Raw genomic sequence first — 12,744 nt, 5'->3', positions numbered from 1 at the left:
ATAAACCTTAAGCTGAGACAACGAATGGTCAAATGTTTATATACGGTCTGTCTTAAGCTAGGGTTTCCTAGGACAGCGGTGCCCGTATTTTAACGGCCGTAGTGAACGGTGATGCAGTGGACAGCCGTCGTAAAGGTGATTAGAGAGTGGTTTCCTAGGAAAACGGTGTTAAATGGTGTTGATAACACCGTTTTCCTAGAAAACCACACTCTAGTCACCTTTACGACGGCTGTCCATTGCATCACCATTCACTACGGCCGTTAAAATACGGGCACCGCTGTCCTAGGAAACCCAAGCTTTACTGTACGGTGTAGAGGCGTGGACTCTAAAAGATAATATTGTGAACCACCTTGAAGCATTTGAAGTGTGGATCAAGGACAAGAAGGAAAATGAGATTGATAAAAATCATCATTATCATCATCTTACTCCAGTCCGTACCCGACATAGTATAGGGCATCGCATTAGTGCATTAAATGCGGTGTATATCGATCATCTGTTACATGTGTGGTGCCTCAGAAGCAGGCACCGGCAACTGTCAAGAAAATTGAGCTTAGATAAATATCCTAGAATTATATTATACCAGAAGGCACGTAGAACCGAATTTGCATTCATCGTACTGTGTTTAAAAGTCTGGCATCACACCTGCGCGCATGCGTGAAGTGGCCATTTAATGTTGCCAGACCACGAACAATATATTATCATAACACTAATATAAGATAACTTTGTGTTGTGAATTAAGTAAATTAATACCGTTTCATATTATACTAAAGGTTTATCAATAGAAAGCCGGGTAAAAAAATCGACTACCCTGGCAATACTAACAAAATGTCTACCTTGTGTTATTTAACAATCTGACAGACGGTAAAATAATCGAATTTTTAAATAATATTATTTATGAATTCGCTACTTACACATGAAACGTAATCCCAGCAGTATTTTGTCTCTTAAACATGACACAACATGGCATAATTGAATTTAAATCAGCGGTTGCGTATTAAGCGATGTTTACAGAGTAATTGATGACCACAGCGTAAAACTTTTTTAGTAATTTATTAGTAGTTTTGTCGGCTTCAGTTTTGGTGCGACTACATGGTTTCTGGTTTACTATAATTTTATGGTAAATATCTAGTGTAAACTATAGATAAGATGGAAGAGGTTTGAACTCCCTAACCTGTCTTATATTATAGTATACTTCGTTTATTATATTAGTGTTTTATTGCATTATATCAGTGGTATATTAAGCGTGTTAAATAAAAATAAAAATAACTTTTTTATTGTAGTACAAATTATTATTTCATAACAGTAAAATAAAAGGAAATACGTAGAATTAATAATACTTTAGTCATTATCATCGCCATTTGTGAAATATAGTTCGTCTCATTCCTTTGTTGGAGAGCCATTCAAAACAAAAAATAGAGCTGAAATAAAACAGAAAAATATGAGACATGGTCATTGACATATTAATACACATACACATGCCCTGAGCCTAAAAAAAATGATGACACTTAACTCATGCCCAATCACCCAATCATGCCCAATGCGTATTTAGATTTTCTTTGACCGCCAGGCGTGACGCTTAGAACCAGAACCAAAATGCCTGATTGTGTCATGTAAGCGTGTAAACACCTTTCGGATAAACATTGTAAAAAGGATTGTGTAACTTTTCATTGGTATATATTTGTTCACGAGTGATTAACAAAGCTTAAAACAATTAATATTCAAATATATATTTTTGTAATATACATATTTTTTAATTTTTTTTTTAATTTAAAAGGAAAAATCAGCTAAGCCTCTATTTAGAGGCTTGTAAACAGGTAGGAAAGAGGGGATATGCAAGGAGATAATGAAATATACACCACAAACACCGACCCTAATTGAGAAAAATCGTTGCAATTTTTTTTTTTTTTCTTGCAACTGGGGGTAGTTGAACCCGCGACGCCTGTTTCACAGTTGGCCGTCTAATCAACTGTGCCACGGCGCCTTTCATTTTTTTTTAAACGTCAAACTACGCCTAGCGTCGCAATTGCGAAGCTCTTCTTAGTTACGGGGTTGCACTGATAGAAATACATTTTTAAATATAATAAACGTGAGTAAATAATTATTTGCTTTCCCCAAAATCCAGTGAAAATAAATATTTGGGTCGGAATTATAATGAAGTTAAGGAAATAATTTGACTGGAATCCACCAAAAAAGAATATTGATCGTTAACGTTAAAATACAAACAATATTTTGAGTTTGTCCAAATTTTTGAAGTTAACTCCCTGGGGAGCTATTAATATTAGCATATTACAACAGAGGTGAAGAACATTAACATATTGCAACAGAGATGAAGAACATGAAGAAGTATAGAAATTGAAAAATTTTCAGGCGTTGCCTAGTATGTAGGTGAAATAATTCAATTAGATGAATCTCACCCACATAAATAAAGGTTTCAGCTCTTTAACCTCACAAACATCATATCAGATGAAAGAATTGAAGGAATATGGATGTTCAAATATGGGCGAAATAATGAATGTTACACAGTGTGTAAAGCGGCCACTTAAACCAACCAATGACAGGTGCAATTTTCTTCAGCTTTGTTGTAATATGTTAATTAAAATACAAACTTTTTTCTATTTCAAAAATGAGTATCCTCAAATTTTTGGTAGCATAAAATGCATGAACGTTAAATGCGTCCCTGGCATAAACAAACGAACTTACAAACTACCGCATATCGGTACGTTTTCGTGTAACTATTTTAAAAAATATTTTACTCGATAGGGCTGGTCTATTTATCTATAATATGTCAGTGGGCATGGTAAATATTTTTAATCACCGTAAAAAAATGAAAAAGTTTATAATTTACTAAGCATAGAATTATATTTATAATTCTATGTTATTGAGATTATAGGAGTCGACTGGCCCGCGACACACACACTAAACACAGTAAAAGCAAAGTTACATACCCATACACACATGCAAAAATAAATGTTTTACCCAGCAAACACACAATATATTATTATATAATAACCCGGTTGTAATCCCATGACAGTGCTGCGCACTCACAGATCAAAAGTCCGAAGTTCGGATTCAGCTGTACCACAACTCGATTATCATTTTCTAGCACAGAAATTCGTGATTTATAGAAAATGTTAAACTTTAAAAAATAGAACGTAAATATTGTGTGAGTTAAGGTTATAGGTTTCATATAATGTTTTCATAAAATAGGTTGGCGCTGTAGTTTTAGTAGTAAGACTTTCAAATAACTTTTATAACATAAAAAATAGATCTTTGTATAATGGGCATGCTTATTATTAAGTATGATTTTCGAAAGATATTTTAGAATACTTGCCTCTGGTTCAACTTTGTAAAGGCATTTATGCACTTCCATTGCCTTGTCGCAATTATCTTTGTCAGGTGTATCTGTAAAACAAAATCAATTTATAACATTTTACTAAAGAAACTACATTTTTGATCCGAACTGTTTTATTATTTTAAATCAATTTTCTCAGACTAAAGAATTTGGGCCAATAGGCGCTTACGGCTAAAGAGTACTACCTACCCTACCACCTTTACGTCATTTCCCCGTAGGGCTAGCCAGAGAGGATGGAACGCTAGATGCGTCCTTGAGATGCGTTCCTATATTTTTATTATATTATTATTTATTATTTTTATTATTTTTTATTTTTACACACACTTTTTCGTACACGCGCTTAAACGTTTTTACTTTTGACATGACCATTCTTAAGATTTTGGTCTAACTAATGACTTATTTCATAATATATACCTATTTATCCGATTTACTATTCATTTATAATCGATTCGTTCCACAAGATCAAACTATCTTATTGACCCTATTATAGACTTATTTTTTAGATCTTAATTTCAATAGGTACTTTTAATTTTCTTATTATTTTTTTCTGTAGATATGAATTGATATTTTCGATTGACGTTGTTTTATTTTTTATCTTTATTATGTTCTGCTTGTATTTTTGTGTATGTTAAATCTTAAAAGATTGATATAAATTTACAAAAAACATCAACAATGAGTCAAATCCATGAACATATTAAGCGTGTATTTTTATTGATCGATGCATGCAGGTAAGTAACAAAAAATGGTCCTGGTTTAACATAAATTCACCAGAATAAATGTTAAATAGACATTATTAAATAAATTGCAAACCTAAATGTCGACAGGAATTAATCATATTGCCAACTTGGTCTCTCCACTGGTCCGGTATCATGCTTATCAACATATCGTAGTCGGTAGCTCCATTTTCATCCACCTAAAATAATTAAATACCTAATTCTTTTTCATGTAAATAATAATAACTCTTAAGGCCATACCGGCAAATTTTCGATCCATAAAAGCAAACATTGAAATTCAAAAGAAACATATAAATAACTAAATACCATTAGGTATTCATTTATTTAGTGCATTAGATTGGGTTGAATCTATATTAATTGTTAAGTTTTCTAGTGCATAAGCACGGGTTGAATCTTGTTTAGTTTTTTTAGTGAATTAGCTCGGCTTGAACCCATATGACTTGTTTTTTTATATACATTAGCGGGTGTTGAATCAATATTGATTGTTCAGTTTTGTAGTGCAATCGCACGAGTTGAATCCATATTAATAATATTGATGTTTTTTGTTGATATTTCCTGATAAAACTCCATAGTTAATGATTACGATAAAATTATTAATAAACTTATCAATGAAACTTCTGGGTTTAGTTTTACTTTTTATTATTTTTACCGAAACTTGAAAAGTAAAACTAACCAAGAAGTTTCATTGATAAGTTTATTTATAATTTTATCATAATCATTCCATAAAAATTGTTAAGTTTTCTAGTGCATTAGCACGGGTTCAATCTATATTAATTGTAAAGTTTGTTTGGTGAATTAGCTCGGGTTGAATACATATTACTTGTTCAGTTTTTGCCTGCAATAGTAAGAGTTGAATCCATATTAATTGTTTGGCTTTTTAGTGCATTAACGCGTGTTAAATCAAAACTAATTGTTCATTTTTTTAATGCAATTGCACGAGTTGATTACATTACTCTGTTACTTTCATTTAATTTGAATAAAAATATAATATTACAATATTGCTAGGGTTCTGTGTTGGTATATGGATATCAAAAACCTAAAATTGGATCAATATTTTGTTTCCAGAACTTACAAAACTGGCTTCCTCCATAAGGCAAAACATGTAGCAACTGAGTTTTTTATCGGCAGCGAATATTCCATCTTCGCATTTAGTTATGTCACCTGAAACATTACGAATAACGAGTTGGTTTATCAAAGCAAATAATACATTCACGTCTTAAAAAGTTTACAGAAATATATCACTGACAGAAATGTAAATTTTTATCTCCAAAATTAATCAAACTTATTATTATTATCAAAATTATTCATGAATTTATTTTTAATGTTTCGTTCTTTAATAATAATTATATTTATTATGATAGCTGTTACAAAAATAATTAAATGTTAAAAAATATTTATAAAAACACAAGCTATTTATTTATTTCAACACTAATACCCGTATGCAGAGACAAAACTTAAGGTGAGGAAAGTACATTCTAATTTCAAATGCAGAGAATAACCCGAAAGTGAAGACAATAGAATGTACTTTCCTCACCTTAAGGTTTGTCTCTGCATACGGGTATAAGTTAGTAGTAGTATTATAGTTTTTAAAATGTATAAATAAAAGTTGCGAATTTGGAGCTTAAAATTATATATAGACTCAAAATATGCAATTACGATCTTTCTGTTAGTGTCAAGGTTTATCATATTAAAAAAAAAAAAATTAATTATTTGGATATATATGAATTGAAGGTATTTAAATAAATCTATACACAAAAGGTTCAAATAGGAATTTCTCAGTAGAAGTTCATTTATTAAAATTTTTATATGATGGCACTTTGACAAAACCTATAAAATAAAATATTCATTGTTATACCGTCGGGTTTTTGGCACAAGTCGTTGGTTAAAATTTTGGAAAAATAAGATGTCTCTATAATCAAAATAATAACCATAATAATAATAATAAAATACCATAAAATATTATTTGTTTAAAACATGTTATAAATACAAAAAATTATATTTTGTAATATTCAACTTCCAGTTTTATTAAAGTTGTTGATTTGGGATTAGTTTTTAATTATAAAAATGCAATATCTTACAACGAGTAAAATACCCCCACCCTATCCACACGTACACACTTACTTTAATTTTACAGCCTTTATAAATATACAGTAAGCGGACTCAAGTTGACACTTTTTTTATAGAAAAAAATAAATATTCGCGTTCATATGAACTACTTGAAAATATGGACCAATTTTAGTCACCTATCATGTCAATTTTTATTTTGTAAATTAAACCCAGCAAACTTTGAGCATGTTTTAAAAAATACATCTACAAAAATAGCGTTTCTCTGTAGATTGAGGAATAAATTATATAGAGATACTGCGGAACTCAAATATACAACTATAATTGAGTTGATAAATATTAAACGTCAGTATGTCCAGTCAATTTTTTTTTTACATTTATTCTACAAAATGTAGTAAGAACAAATTTGATCATTTTGGTACTATTTAAATTAAAACATGTCCTCATTATTACCATGAAAACACTGTCAAAAACTCTGTTTTAATTCAGAAGCTAGTAGGTCCACATGGACATTATGGTGGGTAGTTGTGGACATACTGGCGTTTGATATGTATCAACTCAATTATTCCACATATAGATTTCTGCTAAACAGTATTATTTTTAGCCAATGACGGATATGTAGATGAATTGGAAGTACATCAAAATCGAGTCATGAGATTAGTGCTAAAGAAAGATAGATATAATAAAATGAAAAAAAGAGAATTATGTATAATATACTTGTTTTTATATTAATTTTTTACACAATCCAATGCCCTTCATTAATAAGATAGTGTTAAATATATTTTTTTGTAACTATATTACTAGAAATAAGATAGAATGAGGTTGCCATAAAAAAAACAGAATCCCATAATTGTATTATGTATAAGGGTTGGAAAATTTATTTATTTTTAAATTTATTGCATAAATAGGTACATATTTAATACTGGGGAATCTGTATAAAAGTAGTGAATGACAAAGTGAATCCGAAGCGTCCTCTGTTTGGGATAGTCTCCATCTAACATGGCTTAGCCTGTTTTCAGATGGAGATTTTTTATAATTTAATGTATAAGTAGTTCTATACTAATATAACAATAACAGAAAAAAAACTAAAACGACTTAATTATAAATGCATAGCTAATCAAATGTAAGAACTAAATAATCATTATTTTATTAATATAAAGTATATATATGTGCTAAGAATACACGATGATACTTAAACATAAATAATATAGTAAAATATCATATAAAAAAACAATTATAAAGTAATGTTATACATAAGAATATAAGTAATATGTGTACCAATTATATAAAGTAATCGTTTCTTAATCTACATATTATATTTTCCAAAAAATCTCTCGCTACACTTTTTATATGTGCAGCTATTTTCATTTCAAAATTCGATTTACATTTTGAGTCCTTTATATTTGGCAATAAATCATCAAAATGTATGAAGAGATGCGTGACTGTATAAAGAAAGAAAAGAGTTAAAATGAATTTAAAAAGAAATGTTAAGTTTTCTGCAAGATGATGTATTTTGATATGTGAGTAAAATAAGTGTCAATATTAGTTTATGAGATAATTAAAAAAAAAAAAAACAACATAATCAAGGTGGCCAGTTTTGCAGAAGTTTCTGACGTCGGGTTGTGGTCCCGTGGCTAGTGTTGCGACTTCACGGGCCGGAGGTCCGAGGTTCAAACCCCACTCTACCCCAACTGGATTTCCATTTTCTAATAGTGAGTTATTTACAACTCGTTGAAAATGGCCACCGAAATTGAAATATTAGGGTAAATTATAAGAACGCTAATATTTCTTTTTTATAAAAAAAAAAATTTTGAAGAAAAAAAATGTGACAACAAAATATATTTATTTGTTTAATTTTTAAAAAATTCTTATGTTCATTGGCAGGGCGGCTTTTTGGTTAAAGCAATACCTTCTAACCTACAAAAACAGATTTGTGTAAGTTGGTTAAGGTGTACCTTGCCGATTTTCACGGCGGTTTGTTAATGGAGAGAAAGTGTTTTTACATACATTAAAACATAATACCGTCGACGGTAATCCATCATCGCGTAACTCAAATTTGACCACTTTAGAGGAGAGAGATTAAAACGTTTGTTCGTTTAGTAAAAATAAGTTTTTTTACGTCTAGGTAAATCTTACTTTACGATTATGTAAACTGTTTTTTTGTTGTTTTTATTGGCAATGTTTAAATACATTTACCGCCAAATGACATAACTGAATTAGGCGGTGATATTACATGAGAGGCGGTGATCGATTGCTGTCGACGATGTATGACTTGTTATTTAAGCTGTATAGAAATACTTAGAAATTAAAAACATACTGGCTATTTATGGACCACCGAACAAGGAAATTTTTAGTTTAATCGTAATAGAATCGATTATATCATATGCATCTGGTGGGAAGGAAGAATAATAAGTTATTTAAATTTATTTTAACAGAGAGGGAAAACATTTTTGAGAAGAGAATATGGACGTCTAGGCATTTACAGGGCTTATGACGACTAGGGGGAAATCCAGCCAATCTGCAAGTATTTGGACATACTTAAACATTGTTGAATAATAAGTTAACTAAACACCAAGACTTTAACGTATTCAAATAATTATTTCACCCTTTTTTAAACACAAATCGTAGTAGGTACTGTTTTTTAAAATATTCTTAGTGTAGTTTTATTTTTTTATTATTTGTGGTAGTTTTCCGTTTTTTCATTTGTATTCGAAACGCAACGAAAAACTTTTATTAATTGTTAGTTTGGCGCGATTTATTTTGATTTTGATCGATTTTGCGAACTCTTGTGAAGAAATAATTAATGGATAGTGAAGAAAAAAAGTTATATAACATTTTCCATGATGAGGCAATTAATTTAAAAAAAATATATTAAAAAAAAGGAAAACATTATTGAGAAGGGAATATGGAAGACTAGGCATTTACAGGGATTATGACCTGTCATCGGCGGCCTAGTAGTGTAGTGGTCAAGACGCTTGGCTCACACACGAAATGTTCCAGGTTCGATTCCCGGTGAAAACACATTTTTTTTTCTCAAGCCTGGGTGTTCTGTGATGTTATTTACCACTCATGTGATTGGGCTTCCTGGCTTGTTGTGGGGCAAAAAATAAAAGAAAAAAAAATCGGATTGGCTGGTTTAAGTGGCCACTTTACATGTTGTGTAACATTCACCACTCCGCCCATATTAGAAGATCTATATTTCTTTTTTGATTAATGTTTCACCTCTCTGTTGCAATAAATTTAAATATGAATGACTCCCTAGGGAGGAAATCCAGCCAGTCTCCAAGCATTTGGACATACTCAAACATTGTTGAAAAAACAATATTTTTAATAACATTATACATCCATGTATTGAGTACAGAGACACAGCTTTTAGCGACACAACCAGGAACGAACCATGCCTGAGAACTTACCCCGACTCGCTGGAAAATTAGTCGGGGCAATAATGCATCGGATCTGGAATTAAGTAAGAAGTATGGAAGGAGACAGTAAGAAGATCCAAGAAAAAAGAGGAATGATAGGAAATTATTAGAATTCTAACGATTGATAGTAATGTTATATGCGTTTCTTGAAGGTGCATTTTGTAAGATGGCTTGACCAACAAAAATTAGAATACATCAGAGATTTTTTAAAACCTGTAGCTCAATCACAGATGTTTATCGACGTCGATTAAAAGCCCTTCACCAACTTGACCGATCACAATGGAAATGGATTAGTTTGTCGAGGTCACGTGACCAATCGCGAAGCGACAGCGCGCATCGCAGGGACGCGCGTTGAGTTTCAGTTAATCCGTTTGTCTTTTGTTTTGCACTTGCACAAGTTTTCCTTTCCTTGAAGAGTGGCAATATAAAAAGTACAATAATCCTCGCTCGATAAAAAATCGCGGTGGGAATCTTTCGTCGCGTCGATTATTACCGACAGAAGCTCTTTGCGATTGAGCTACCGACTGTACTAACCTTCGGAAACTCCAGTACTTTCTACACATGTGTTGTGTACGTGCATAATAATTTCTTTCATGTCCTCAGGAAACTCCTACAAAAAAAGACATATAAAGATTATATTCCTCGGGTGTACATGGCTGATCAGATCAGATGTAAATGATATTTTTCTGGTTTTTTGTGCCGTTCGCACTTTTTGCCGACGCTTCGGATCAAACTCGTTGCGGCATCCATCACTAGGGTTTTTGTGATTTGTGTGAGTATTTATGTAACCTTATGTATTAAGGGTTTGTACCGCGTTGCAGTCGTTGTGTTTTAAAAACTTGAATTAAGAACAGAAAAGTATGTACAAAGTTTTAGTCAAAGATGTCTTAATATGATTTTGGGTCTACGGTGGAAAAATAATGATGAAATTAGGTTAAATGCTGTCGAAATGCGATCCCTCAGGCAAATGTGTGGTAAAACTCTCCCGCTTCCATTCCCACCAAGTCAACTATATACCATTGTGTCTTTCTACTTTCCTTTTTACTAATTTTCTAAGCATAAATATGTCCTTAAAAATGCCCATTGGGCGTGAACATAAATGAATAAATGAATAAAATAAAATAAAACAATATAATATAGGTGCACAAATGTCGAAATCCGTGAACCGTGTAAGGCTGAGACATGCGTTATCGACAGAATCAAAAAAGGGGTGCTGCGTTGGTTTGGACATGTAGAGAGAATGGACAGCGAAAGAACGGCTAAAAGGATCTACGATGCGAATGTTTATGGATGCAGAAAACGAGGAAGACCGAGAAAGATGTGGCACGATCAAGTCTATCGAATACTTGAAGATGGAAATGTCAGGAGTAGGAATAATCGGCGTGCGTGCATGAGAAGATGTATGAATGTAGAGGAAGCGAGGTCTGTATGCAAAGACAGAGTGATATGGCGTTCTATCCCTACGGGGAAACGGCGTGGTGGTTTGTTTGTTTGGTGGTTTGAATTTTGGAGGAATCAATAAATAAGAGATCGGAAGCAGCAACTTCTGTCGACATCTGTTATCAACAGCAGATATACGGTCGGTTAGGCCATGTAAAGATACGGCTTCCTACGAATGCCTTCTGAGAGTTGTAACCACGCTGTTTGTGGATACTTAATGCTCCAACTAGAGACAAAGATGACGATTATAAATCTTAATGTTTATCTATATATCGTAATCATCCCTTTTCAGCACCCACTGGTGCATAGGGCACTGTATTTATAAACCTAATGCAGCGTAGTTCTATCATCTGTAACATAAATGTAAGGTCTTACGTTTAAGTGCCAGCCCAGCAACAATGAAAATAATGCAGTTTGAAAAAACCTTTGAAATCAATATTTCACATTTGACCTGCCAGGAATTGAACCCAGGACCTGGAAAATGGTAGGCAAACGCATCATTTACTTCACGACGAAGCGGACTTATCTCCACTCGATTACCTATTCGGGACAGTCATGGAGTCGAAAACACTCGTTTTAACGAGTGCTTTTTTTTTAATTTCAAACACAGAACTGTATTCTATATTCACCCGGACACAGTATACGTATATAAATAAATATTATTAATCTTTTTACGTACCGGTCGTCCTGCAGTAGATTTTGAAACAAGCCAAATAGAGATAAAATAATATATAAACTTGGTTAGAAAATTCTTTCCGAACATTGTGCCATAATCTATTGATAACTAGCAATTTTTCAGCCAAGTAAACTTTTTTATATGGCAAATGTATGAGAAAATTATAGCGCATGCAAATCAATTATGTTAGCTGTCAGGTGTACACAATGATTAAAAAATAAGTACATATTGTTATTGTAATAGTACTGCATACGTTACACAATTAAAAAAAAAGTTTATATAATTATACACCGATAGTAAAACGTATACATACAGTCCGATCAAAAAATACACTGAATTTGTGCATATTTTAAAAAATTCTTTATTTATTCCTCAAAAATAACGTTCCCTTCAAAGTAATTACCATCGGATATAATTCGGTTGCGAATTATGTGGGTATGCATTGATCAAGTATTGTCATAACTTCTATATTCTTTGCACCCACAACCACTGTTCACTTTCCACCTCAGTATCCTTTGATCACCCGCCACATTAAGACTTCGTGTCGTACATCGCGCGTTTATTTCGTTGAACGTGTGCCGTATCATAAACTGTGTTTTTATCATTTACCAGTGTTGAGCTCCAGATCGGAGGCCTGTCCTCGTGTTAGTGCCACTGGCAAGAGACCAGTCCAACCACAGCATTCCATCAAAAACGAAGATGAGGTTTGTGGCATCCATTCCTAATTCATTTCATTTGTTGAGGTTATGACCGATTGACACTGCATACCGCATATCGAAGATACTCACGTATTTTCATTAAAATTAAATACAGTCCACTCCGCTAAATAAAATCGTAGAAACTCTTAGGCTTCGCACCCCGCTATTATCGCCCCGCATCCGTGTGGAAATTTGTTTCCCACCATATATATATATATATTTTTTTAATTTGAAATTATTTTGTGAACCTCTATGGATTACATGCATTTAACGAAATATTTTTTCTTTGTTAAATTCATATTCTATTGTTAACGATAATGTTTTTAACATCTTTTATAAAAGTTGTTAAAAGTCTTTT

At 32.3% G+C, this 12,744-nt stretch overlaps 1 protein-coding gene across 1 annotated transcript; it reads right to left on the bottom strand.

Annotated features, from left to right (window-relative positions):
* Window positions 1-1,400: 1,400 nt before the first annotated feature.
* Window positions 1,401-10,176, bottom strand: LOC148280454 (general odorant-binding protein 83a-like). The gene is made up of 5 exons (XM_088228324.1): window positions 10,107-10,176; window positions 5,159-5,247; window positions 4,163-4,265; window positions 3,332-3,402; window positions 1,401-1,418 (listed from the first exon to the last, which is right to left on the bottom strand). The coding sequence occupies exons 1-5, from the start codon at window positions 10,165-10,167 to the stop codon at window positions 1,401-1,403; spliced, it is 342 nt and encodes a 113-aa protein (XP_088084450.1). The 5' UTR covers window positions 10,168-10,176.
* Between the last annotated feature and the right edge of the window lie 2,568 nt (window positions 10,177-12,744).

The sequence above is a fragment of the Micrasema longulum genome, unplaced genomic scaffold, assembly GCF_059751315.1.
Source record: "Micrasema longulum isolate JH-2025_06_02 unplaced genomic scaffold, ASM5975131v1 h1tg000578l, whole genome shotgun sequence".
NCBI classification, from domain to species: domain Eukaryota; kingdom Metazoa; phylum Arthropoda; class Insecta; order Trichoptera; family Brachycentridae; genus Micrasema; species Micrasema longulum.
Note: the sequence above shows the minus strand (reverse complement) of the source record. Positions and strands in the feature narration are given on the sequence as shown.